Here is a 12,801-nt window from a genome sequence, read left to right as displayed (position 1 = left end):
AACGGCAGCGTTGCAGCAAAGCCTTGCTTGCTGATATACTGTATATTTTGCATATCATTGAACAGCAGGAGTATTTTCGAGGGAAAATAACATTTTAACCTTTAATTTTACACATCGTACATGACAATGTAAATGAAATAACATAAATGAACTAAGAGTAATTATTTTAATTATGTCACTCAAAAAATAATATCAGCTTATTATTGCTTATTTTTTGGTCATGACGTAAACAGCACTAGATGTTCCAAATGTTTTCACATGGCATAGGTGGATCCAACATTTGTTTTCCATTATCTCAGTGGTCTTTCTGAACAGACATATGAATGATAGCAATGAAATAACTCGCTCTCACTCTAATAATAGGTACAGAAATTAATAAAAAAAAAAAAAAATATATATATATATATATATATATATATAATTTTTATGTATCCTATGTAATACATTTTTATAATCACCTCTGTATTTAACAACATACATTTTCTGTTTTTTAAACGATTTGTTAAATTATTGTTTAGAAAATTAAATGAGCAATTTATTATAATTACTAGAGGTCTAAATTAAATTAATTACGGTAATTATTTCAACATTACAGTAAAAAAATGAAAAATCAAATAAACGAAAAAAAGGTCAAGTGTGTAATTTCTGTGGCATTAAACAGAATTAGAAAAATAAATGTGACAGGCATCCTGGACAGGACAGGAATCTGCCACTGGATGTTCAAAATGATAGCCCCACCCCAAACTCTCATCATTGGTTGAGCAAATGTTTTGATAGCACCACAAAGCCACAGTGTTTACAGAGAAATCAACATCCAAATTATTTAAAGTTGTCTCTGCATATTAATCTGGGACTGGAGAAAGTATTTTCACAGAAACAAATACATTTTTTAAATCACAAAAATTGTCATTAGTAATTCTCAAAAGTATTTTTATGACATAAGCACAATAAAGAAAAAATAAATATATATATATAGAAAATAAATATAACATTTACCATGTATAGAACTTTATATTGAATAAAAGAAAAATATTCACTTGAAAAGAAAATGACATGATAATGCACTATCAATATAAAACATTAAGTGCAGTAAAAAGAAATTATGCAAGGTTGATACTCCCATTCTAATGCCATACCTTTATTTAAAAGGACTTTAAAATATTTGAAAGAAGAATAGACAGGAAGCTCAGATAACACTGAATAGTCAATTGTTATGTTCATTAAAGGTGTTACAAAACTGGTTTGTTGGCAAGTTATAACTGATTTCTAATTTGAATTCTGAAAGTGATCAACAAAGAAGGTGATGGGCAAAGGTTGACCTTTGACACATAAGGTTAAATTCAAAGCTTAAAAACCTTAATCACCTGATACACCAAACATTGATGAATAAGGCTTAGTTTACCTTCAGATTTATGAAGAACATGTGTTACTGAGGAATATGTCTTGGGCTCTCATCCAATGAGTTTAACTGCACAGGATGGTGACACGCATAGCTGAAATTCAGTGATAAATTGGCTGCACATACTCTGGTGGAAATACGCCCACTCTTCCACGGCACCGCCCCCTCCAGCACTGAGCATCCGAACAGTCGAGCAGGTCAATGACATCACCGCGCAAGAAACGTAGATGAGTCGCATGATTCGATGTGAAGTCAAAGAGGGCATGGGCATGACGTGGCCTCTGAAACAGAAACACACACACACAAGTCACGGACATGACAAGACTTTGCACTGGATCAGCAGTCAAACAAAACATAGTCCTACCTTTGAAAGCCTGTTTCCACCTCCGAGTAACAATACAACGTGTTAGAAAGTCACATTGTTTGATAACTCACATTGATGACTATGAGAAATTACAAGAATTACAAGAAATAAAATCTAAATTCAGGAGAGATAAAGTGGCAATAGTCACAATGGTGAAAAAATTATTGTAATTATGAAACAAATGTCTCACAATTAGGCTATGAGAAATAAAATTGATTTTTGATTTTTTTTTTTCAATCTTAGAATAAATACAAGTAATAAATAAAGTTGTAATTGTGAAATGCATTCACAATTACAAGAAAAAAGTTGCACAACACAATTGTAAGATATAAAGTTATGACTGTCAAAAATGAAGTTGCAAATGTAAAAAACAAAGGTCGCAATTAGAAGAAATAAAACTGCAGTTTAGGAGAAAGAGTTGTAATTGTGAGATACAATTACAGGAAAAAAGCTGCATTTATGAGAAAGACGTCTCAATTATGAAGAAGCTGCCACATTTATGAGATGTAAAGTCATGCCTGACAGAGATAAAATCGCAAATGTAAGAAACAAAGTCAATTTTAAGAAATAAAATCACAGTTTAGAAAAAATTATTTTGCAATTGTGAGATACAGTCACAATTATGAGAAAAAGGTTACATTTGTGAAAAAACAGCTGCCACAATTGTGAGTTATAAAGTAATGACTATAAGAAATAAAGTTGCAAAACAAAGTTGCAATTAAAGAAATAAAATCTAAATTTAGGAGAAATAAAGTTGCAATTGTGAGTTCTGAAAAAAAACACTGCTAGTCACAATTTATGAGAAATGAACAAAATAACTCCATAGACTTCCATAGGTAACTCTATCCCAAAGCCCATCTCTAACCTTGAACTACCTCGAAACTCAGCAATGATGATTAAGGAGGGGTCGCATTTGACTCAAAGAGATCAAAACAAATATCAGCAACAGGATATGATGTCAAGTTCAAGCCATGTAGGTTTGCATTGTGCATTGAGCCAAGAGATCAAAGTTTGACTTCATAACCTTTATTGGTCAGACATCCTTTCGCTTTGCAAATTTGCAGATCAGAGTTCACCGGAGTTAAACTTTGGCACCTCTGTAAAAAACATCATGTGCTCATATACATGTGACAGCTCTTACAGCTAAAGATCCCTCAGGCTCTTTCAGGAAGACGGTTCTCTCTTTGGCAATGCTGTTGATTTTGTAGAAGTCCACCAGCTGGTTGAGGGAGCTGAAGACTTCATCCCATATGAAGAACTGCCCTAGTCCATCTTTCAAAACCTTAAAGTGCTGCACATGGTCCCCGTAACTAGAGAGAGAGAGAGAGAGAGAGAGAGAGAGGGTTACTTACCTTCAAGATAAAGGGGTAGATCTTGGCTTGACTTGCCAGTTTGATTAAAGGTTTTGCCTAATAAATCACAGTTTGACATTTCAGCTGTCTTCTTGCATCACAATGATGTAGAAGCAGAGTTAATAACTTTAGTGAAATTAGACTTTGAACAAGTCAATGCTTATTCTCATGTAGATATATTAAGGAATATTCCTCTCAGAAGATCAAACGCTCATTACAGAACATTAAACAGCATATCAATATTAAAGATGTTTCAAATTAAACAACGCAGTCAATATGCAACAATATAATATCTATGCATATTCGATCAAGATCCAATAATAAATTATATGGATTGTCTATATGTCCTAGTATGTGAAAAATCTTTTAAGATCATTAACTGTTTTCAAAAAACATAATTAGCATTAATATTTGCTTCTCTATTACACTTCAGTGCATTTAATATTTGATTGCTGAATGCTAGCCATTCTACATATCTGTCTATATTATAAAATGTTATTTTATTTAATTTTATTTTTGTATAATAATGATAATTATTTGCATGTTTTTAATAAATATTTTATAATAAATATGTTTTTACATATATATTTATATAGTTGCTCAATATGTTTGTGAAAACCGTGATACCTTTTTTTACATGAATCTTTGATGAATACAAAGTATTAGAATTATTTGAAATTAACAATTTTTATATATATATATATTGGCCCCAGACCTTTTAATGGTAGTTTATTTCACCCCAAAAATAAGTCTTATACCTAACTAAAATCTGGAATTCCAAATATAAATTAAACCTGGAAATATAAAGAACATTTTAGGTAATGTTTTCAAATTAATTGGTTATATTTAATTAGTTAAGAAAATTATAATAAAATAACATACAAAATTAATAAATAAAAACTATAATGGAAATGATCTATGTATAGTTTAGTCAATATACCTCTCTGTCTGTATTATAAAATGCAATTTTTCTAATCATTTTCATTTGTTTATTTGAACAAATATATTGCAGCATTTTACAACCCATGTAAATTTCAAAATTACTTTGGAGAAAATATAAATGTAAGATATAATTTTGAAAATTATTGATTAATCTTATTTTGATGAAGGTCCAATTTAAATCATTCTACAAAAAAATTAATTTTTAACATTTTTAAAACTATTAATTTTTTCTGGGTTACTGAGAAATGTGCAGGCACTGACGCACACCCTGCGCCTGCAGCAGGTGTCTTTAATCACCCAGCAGCTCCACCCTGCCACACCTGCTCTTAACTTGTGTGGGTTTTGCTCACACACACACACACACACACACACACACTCACACACACACACACAGATGCTCATCAGTCCACGCAATACTGCATGGATCACTCATCTTGTTCAGACAGAAACGCTGACAGAATGAGGAACTGCCTCAGGGATGTGGATTTGTGTGTGTGTGCGCGTTTTTGTGACAATTGAGGACAGTGTGTGTACTGGTATATATGGTTTATGAGGACACAAATGTGTATAATGACATGGGTACTACAACGTAAACATGGTTTATGAGGACACTTCCTGTGTCCCCGTAAAACAAAAAGCTTAAAAATTATGAAATTCAAAAATTGCCAGTAGTTTCCTGTAAGGGGTAGGTTTTGGTGTAGGGTTGGTGTAGTAGGGAGATAGAAAATGCAGTTTGTACAGTATAAAAACCATTACGCATATGGAGAATTCCCGTAAACCACAAATTCAAATATGTGTATGTGTGTGTGTGTGTGTGAGAGAGAGTTATACTGAAAATCATCAAAACAGCAGGGCATGTTTAGGGAGAGAAAGACTGAGTCAGTATAATCACAGTCATTAGAAATGATTTATACCAAGGCCATATTAACAATTCTCAGACTCCAACTCAAACTGTCTCACATTGATTGTCTGATTTTTGTGTAGCATTATGGTTTCTGTGTTTACATTAAGCTTTTAATCTGATATAATGACTCTTTTTGTCATTTTCTGTAGGTTTAAAGAGCCTAAATATATTGCTGTTGAAAAGTTTGGGATTAGTACTTTTTTAAAAATAACATTTATATGATTTGTTCCTTAGAAATCATTCTAATTTGCTGATTGAGAAACATTTCTTTATCAATATCGACAACCGTTGCTTAATATTTTGTGGAAACCATGACACGTTTTTTAAAAAAAATTTCCAGGAATTTTTGCTGAATAGAAGGTTAATAGAACAGCATTTATTTGAAATAGAAAACGAAATCATAAATGTCTTTACTGTCACTTTTTATGAATTAAATATATATTAATACATTTTTTTTTTTTTTTGCTAAATAAAATTATTAATTCTTTTAAATAATAAAGAACTACTGGTCCTAAACTTCTGAATGGTACACATGGGACAATGAGACACAATGGGACACATCTTATACCATATCTGTACTGTATGTATTTCTCTATTAGTCCAAAAGTCCTGGTGGAAAATCTTTAATTCAAAATCAAATTTCAACCTGTAAATATAGGAATGTTTTCAATAGCATGTTCAAGTGAATTTTTGTATTTAATTCATTTAAATAAAAATTATTAATATACAAAACAATGAATAAATAAAATCTAAAATGTAAATGAACACTTTAAATGAAGACTTTTGGACCCCTTTTGGAATAAATGCAAGCGTCTGCTTTAATGTTTCAAATAACTTTTGTGAAAATAAAATGTCAAAATATGGGTGAAATAATGTTATATCGTCATTCAGTGTAACATATATATTTATGTAAAAATGAAACAACATACTTGCTCTGACCTGTACTTATTAAAATATATAAAAGAATAAGTGACCACACTAAATTGTATTAAAAACATCTGGATGGCAAATGGGTAAAACCTATGTGAATCTAATGATCTAGTCATCTAATGATTCTGGTTCTAAATTCTTTTTCAAGATTTTTTATTTTTATTTTTGGTATATAAACTATTGTGTTTGACCCATGTATGTGTATGACCCGTGTATTATGACTAGTCAATACAGCATTCCAGCTGTGCTAAATTACACAATAATTTAACAACTATGACGCAAAACACCTGTGTTACCAAGCACATCCCCAGAGGGTCTGTACACATGATATATAAACATTTCCTTAAATTTCTATTTGAATGAACATTTGCTAATGATCTTTTAAGCATTAACATTAGCTAATCTTCCTTAAAAAAAACCTCTAGCAGTTTTTATACAGGGGTCCCTGGGTCTGTAAAGGTTGAATTATGGGCACATATAGCTGATTATTATTGCATCTTTCTCTCTTTCCCTCTCTTTTGTTTCTTTCTTTCTCTCTCCCTCTCTCTCTATCACACACATGTAAACACACACAGAAACATCTGTGCTGGCCTCAGGTACCCAAGCTTGTTAGGAAGCACTGTGCTAATAATACATGGCAGAACTGGATTCATTGTGCTGCGATTGTGTTGCAACTGCCCCTCGATTTCTCTTTCTATTTCTTTCTCTGTCTCAGTAGGATTTGACGTTTTAGGTCAGGTCTTCAGAGGTGTATAGCAAAGCGATCTAAAAATAATCTATGCATGTCCACTCTCCCAATGCATACCAACTTTTTCAATAGAATTCTACATTGAGCTGTTTATAAAAGAAGAAAAGAAAAGGTGTTGATGCTAAGGCACGCATTACTAGTATTGTTCTTTATACTTAAGGTTGAGGGGATTGTTCAAGTTTTATGCTCTAGCACTTCACCATTTGTGCCACAGAAATGAATGAATCCTAAAGTCATTAAACAATTGGCTTGGCAACTAATGGACAATAAAACAGGTGAAAAAAAATCAGACTTAAAAAAATAGTTCTCCCCAAAAAAAGAAAATTATGTCATCATTTACTCACCCTCAAGTAGTTCCAAACCTTTATGAGTTTCTTTCTTCTGTTTAGCACAAAAACATATGTGTAACCAAGCTTGTGCTGGTATTTTTTACATACTATGGACGTCAATGGCTACCGTCAACTGTTTGATTACCAACATTCTTCAGAATACATTCTTTTGTGCTCAACAAAAGAAATAAACAAATTCAGGTTTAAAACTAATGATTAAATGATGAGAGAATTTTCATTTTTGGGTGAACAATCCCTTAAAAGAACCTTGATATGCTCTTGTGACTTGGACTGTACACTGTAAAATAAATTCCGTAATATTTACGGTAAAAAATCAGCAGCTGTGGTTGCCAGAATTCTACCGTAAAAAATACGGTAGCAACATTTTAGGTTTTAACTTAAATTTACAGTTAAATACCATAATTCCATTAACTGATATAATGTCAATATACCAACCTATTGAAATACTATTACAGTTTTTCACCGTATATATTAGGAGAACTTACCGTTATCCGTTTAACAGGTTTTTACTGTAGCATCTTCACAGCTTTTTACCGTTAAAATCACGATCATTTTTTACAGTGACCCACCTAGCAACTAACCTCCAAGAAATAGCCTTACTATTCCATGTAGATGTTTTCTAGAAAGTGTTACGAAATGTACTTTTTGGTTGGAATATCTAAAAGGTTTCAGTTTCCACCCAGAGAACTCTGAACTGTTTAAATAGGTTCTGGAGTGCTGGGAGCAAAAGATTACATCACAGCAACACACTACCATGCACTCCACTCTAATTAGAGTGTGTTAATGAAGAACCAGATAGGGTAACAAGGACACACATTAACACACACGCATATGTGAGTACGCTCACGTCCATTGTCAACGTTTGCATGCAGAAAATGCAGGGAATAATACTAACAAGCCTTAATAGGGAACACAATATATGAAGCATACATGTTTGTGCTGTTCTTTATAGTCCGGTGAAGGCAGGTTTCATTTGTAAGGGTGCATCTGACCTGACAGACACAGAGAATTCTCCTGGTGTGCTCTCGCTCTCCCTAATGAGAAACGCTCCACACTCCAGCGGTCTCAGACGGTTTTCTGCAGCCTGCCGTGAAATTCCGCCCACAAACCACCTGCAAAATACAAGCTCAGCTGTCAGTTCAACATCATATTGTATATTTATGGATTGAAAGGGGACTACTGGAACAGTACACTTTAAAAATGATTCTTTAATCAAGTAAATAATCAATTTTCACTCAGAAATTGCTAGTAAAGTTCAAAAATAATTACAGACTAGCACATTGAATTAAATGTGAAATACTGAAGTCTGAAATAGTATTTTCTCATCAAAAAATGATCTACAATAATCTTTATTTAATTACTTTTTAAAGTACATGATTATAGTACAGCTTTCATGAACAGAATCTTGATGCAGCATTTCTATGTTTTAAGTCAAACCAGCAAGTACAAAATCTTAACGCTTTGTTGTTGTTCAAATAGGCCTACACTGAAAAATTGATTTGTGGTTTAGTCCCAGTCTGTCTATTCCCAGCATGCACCAGGGCATGAATAATTAACATGGTTGCATTGTTTGACCATTTGCCAGTTATATTTATTTTGTTGTTGTCGCATTTATTATCTTGTGATATCAGGATAAGTTTATTCCTCTGTTAAAAAGACTAGTTGGTTGTTTTTCATGTCTGTTTCGTGTGTTGAGGTTTACAATATGTGATATTTTAAAGTATTTTGTGAGTGTTCTTTTGTCTCAGGCATTTTCCATGTACATTTAGAAAAAAACACACAATATTGAATAATTTAAAATCACATAAATAAAGGGAATAATCTGCTGTTATTATTATGATTTGAAGTTAGACTTCATCTAAATAGGCCACTATTAAATTTACATTTATGCATTTGGCATTTAATCTTTTACATTCCATTTAAGGTGTATATTTTATCAGTTCATTCATTCCCTGGGAATTTAACCTATATGAGCTTGGTATTGCTTGTGCTATGGTCTAATGTTTTAGCTACAGAAATGGCAAATTATTATTACAATCATTGCATATTATGCAACTTCAAATAAATAAATGATTTTTGTTGTTGTTGTTGTTATCGAGTTCAGAGGGATTAATTCCCCTTAAATATTAAAAATTCGTTCACAAAATTCCCTATATAATTAAAATATAAGTGCGTGCAGTATGTGGATTGTTTTTTTTTTTTCCCCCTTTTGTATCACTGAATATTTTCTGACTTTTAGAGATGCAAGTGCCTGCATGATATAGAGTGAAATGACATGTTTAATTGCATGAAAATATTCTGCCATCTTATACTTAATAAGTAGCTTCAACTGCATTTATCATAAGCCGCGATTGATCTCATTCAGTCCACTCTTTTTATCATGATTTTGATTTCTAACTGACTCATTCTTTTATTTCAGAATGACTGGTAGGTTCTCAGTCATAAACTTCTATATTCAGGTCAAGCTACAGCATGTTTGTTGGGGTTTGGTCTGGGCTTTGACTTTAACCTGTCCTCAATACCTCACAGGTTTCTCAGTCTTCCATGTTATGGTAAAACTGCAAGGTAAGGAGGTTCTTCCCAAGCAGTTTCAATCCTAGTCACACCATCGGGAAGGCCACACCCACAGCAATGGGTGTCGTTTGACATCAGAGTGAGGTGAAAAGCTGGGAAATCCCTACATTCAGAAGAGGCTTCTTTTTCAATTTTTTTTTTTTTTTTTCTAGTCTGGATGACACAGAGTAATTCTTCAACACATATAATTCTAAACCCAACCCTAAACTTGCTCCAGCTGAGCATCCAACAGCGCCTTTCCAACTCGTGCAACTGCCATCTTGCCCAACACAATTAGAACCATGAATGCAACACTTATCAAATACTTTGTGGACCACGCAGCACTACAAATAAAGTAAAAGTGAAAAGTATAACATGAATAGATTTTGGAAATGTCCTAGTTTCCAACTGAGACAGTGTCTCTGCATAAAACATCACAATAACAGACTCTGAAAATATGTCTAGGCTGTCTCCACTTGAAGTGTTTTATTATCATATGGCTGGAACTATGCCACTTCCTTTTAAAGACTGCAAAATTTTCCCAAAACATTAAGAGGCCCCATGTGAATATGCACTCATTTGCATACATTTCTAGAACAGAAGTCTAAACAATGGACAAAGCCACGATCCAAATTCTTGTTTAATTGTGTTGACATATTAAAGTTTTTTTTTTTTACAGAAGCATATCTCTTAAATATCCATAAATACTGTAAAACAGCTATAAAACATGTTTTTAGGAATAATATGTTGTATGAAACTAAACACCATATAACCTCATTTTGAGAAAATGGCCTGTAAAGATATGTACTGTAATAGATAAAGTGCAATAAAACTTGAAACAACACGTTATGAAAAGCCAAACTTGACTCAAAGACAAAATTGGCCAGTGCATTAAAAAACAATGTTTTTGCCTGAGGTGTCTTGCCTTAACGAATTTTGCCTGGTCATTCACAGATAAAACCACATGCTACATAAGATTAATTTCTGTCATGTGATACTTACGTGTGAGGTCTTACATTGATATAGTTCTTCGGTACATAGCCCCGCCTACCAAACAGCTCAGCCGTGTACCAGTTCGGATCATCGTCCATGTTTGTCACCTAAAATAAACATAAGAACAGTATTCAGATGTCCACTATCAGCTTAGGTTAGATATTTCTCCTCATTTATGAATAGACTAGGCCAGGCTTTCCAAAGCCAGGATTCATGAATCAATGGGGTCTTGTGAAATAAAGAAAATCTAATAATTAAATCTTTAAAAAGCAAAATTAATTAATATTTTGAAATTTATATATTTTTAAATATTTAATTTGAAAGTATTTTATTTTGATTGAATATCTTGAAATTATTTACTTGTAAATAAAACACTTTCTATATTGAAATACCATCAAATACTTCAAGTATTTTACATCAGAGGACTTCAGCTGACAAAAACATTTGGTTCAGGCTATTTTAAGTACATATACCAAAAGTAGGGTAATTGAGTTTTCTGCACATGCTTTTCATAAATTGCTTTGGAAGTATATTTTGAATTTAATTTACCAAAAACAAAACAAAACAAAACAAAAAGTTTAAATTTCTAACTTTTTAGCTTTTTTAATTTTAAACATTTGCTTAGGTAGTGTAAATTTAAAATACTTTTCAAGTATCCATATACATATTATGTATGCAATTTCCCAGATAACATGATTTGGTAATCAAAATAAAAAAGCATTTTGCAAACCAATGCAAAATACACAAACAAATAACTGACTATGGTAGTGTTTTACTGTCTTCACTGTACACATTTTTTGGAATATAGTTTTCCTAATAGATATCTAATTTATAAAGGAGCCTATAAAGATATCTTCACACAAGAATTACCTTGTACCGTACCATCCCACAAGCTGCCCAGCTACATATATCACCACCTATTCACACAGATATCCATTCTGAAATACATGCTAAGACTGAGTGCACACACTCCCACCAAACTGACTCACTGATCTAGTATTTTATGCAAATGTGCAGCATGCAGACTAGCATCCTTATAGTTTCATCCAAGTGTGCCACATATCCACAGTAAACTACTGCACACACACACACACACACACACACACACACACACACACACACACGGACTCACCTTCAAGATGTCACCCTTCTGGAAACTGAGCTCATCACATTCAGTCGCTCTGAAACTGTAAAGTGCCTCAGCCTCCATTGAAGAAAAAACATAAAAACAAAAGAACAGACAGGCAGTGAAGTGGAGATGAGACCGAGATGATGAGAAGAAAGAGTTCAGAGAGAAAGGGATGGGTAAGGACAAGTGCAAATGGAAATAGATGAAATGGTAAAGAAGATTATTAAAAAGGATGGATTATGGAAATGTACAATGGAGATGGTGAATGAGACAAATAATTTGTAGAAGAATGATAAGCAGCCTTCAGCGCAGAAAAACTGGAGCAACAAAAACACTTGAGTGGAAAACTGAGGAAGCACAATGATGATAGAGAATCTGAGAGAAAATGTGTCTGCCCTAGTACAGCTGTGCACGGTGGGAATGGAGGAGGATGGAGAGAGAGAAAGACAGAGAGAGAGAGAGAGAGAGAGAGAGGGGGAAGTGAGAAACAGAGAATTAAAGTGAGCAGGAAACTAGTGACCAGATCAGAATATCACACGCTTTCCATTCAATTTCTCAAATACATAATGTAAACTACAAAAAAAAAACTACACTTTGTTTCTTGATTTGTTTCTTGTCTTCGCTTATGTTCCAATGATTTTGATAATAGATTTGTAGACAAACAAAAATCGTCTTATATATATATATATATATATATATATATATATATACATATATATATATATATATATATATATACACATTTGTCTCTTTATGTATGCTGTGTATAAATTTATTTTAAAATAAATACATGATATATAATAAATTATATATAAATACTATATACATTTATAATAAAATGTACTCACACAATTTTTTTTTTTAAATTATATTTAAATTATTTTATTTTTTTTACATTTTAAAAACTATTGGTTGATTAATTGTTTTTTGGCCAGCGTGGTCCATCCTAGTTTCTGTTATTGGAAAAATCCACTATCGGTAAACCTCTAATATACAGTATAAGCTGAAAATGTATGGGTTGCAAAGAAGTTCAAATAAGACATTTTTGATTTACAGTGAGGAAAATAAGTATTTGAACACCCTGCTATTTTGCAAGTTCTCCCACTTAGAAATCATGGAGGGGTCTGAAATTGTCAT

General features: G+C 32.5%; 1 protein-coding gene across 1 annotated transcript; it reads right to left on the bottom strand.

The window, feature by feature from the left end:
* Positions 1-453: 453 nt before the first annotated feature.
* On the bottom strand, positions 454-12,004 carry grapb (GRB2 related adaptor protein b). The gene is made up of 5 exons (XM_058783038.1): positions 11,668-12,004; positions 10,545-10,642; positions 7,982-8,101; positions 2,905-3,073; positions 454-1,680 (listed from the first exon to the last, which is right to left on the bottom strand). Exons 1-5 carry the CDS (start codon positions 11,743-11,745, stop codon positions 1,501-1,503), a joined length of 645 nt encoding a protein of 214 aa, XP_058639021.1. The 5' UTR covers positions 11,746-12,004; the 3' UTR covers positions 454-1,500.
* Between the last annotated feature and the right edge of the window lie 797 nt (positions 12,005-12,801).

The sequence above is a fragment of the Onychostoma macrolepis genome, chromosome 01, assembly GCF_012432095.1.
Source record: "Onychostoma macrolepis isolate SWU-2019 chromosome 01, ASM1243209v1, whole genome shotgun sequence".
Taxonomy (NCBI): Eukaryota; Metazoa; Chordata; class Actinopteri; order Cypriniformes; family Cyprinidae; genus Onychostoma; species Onychostoma macrolepis.
This window is presented reverse-complemented; position numbering and strand designations above follow the sequence as displayed.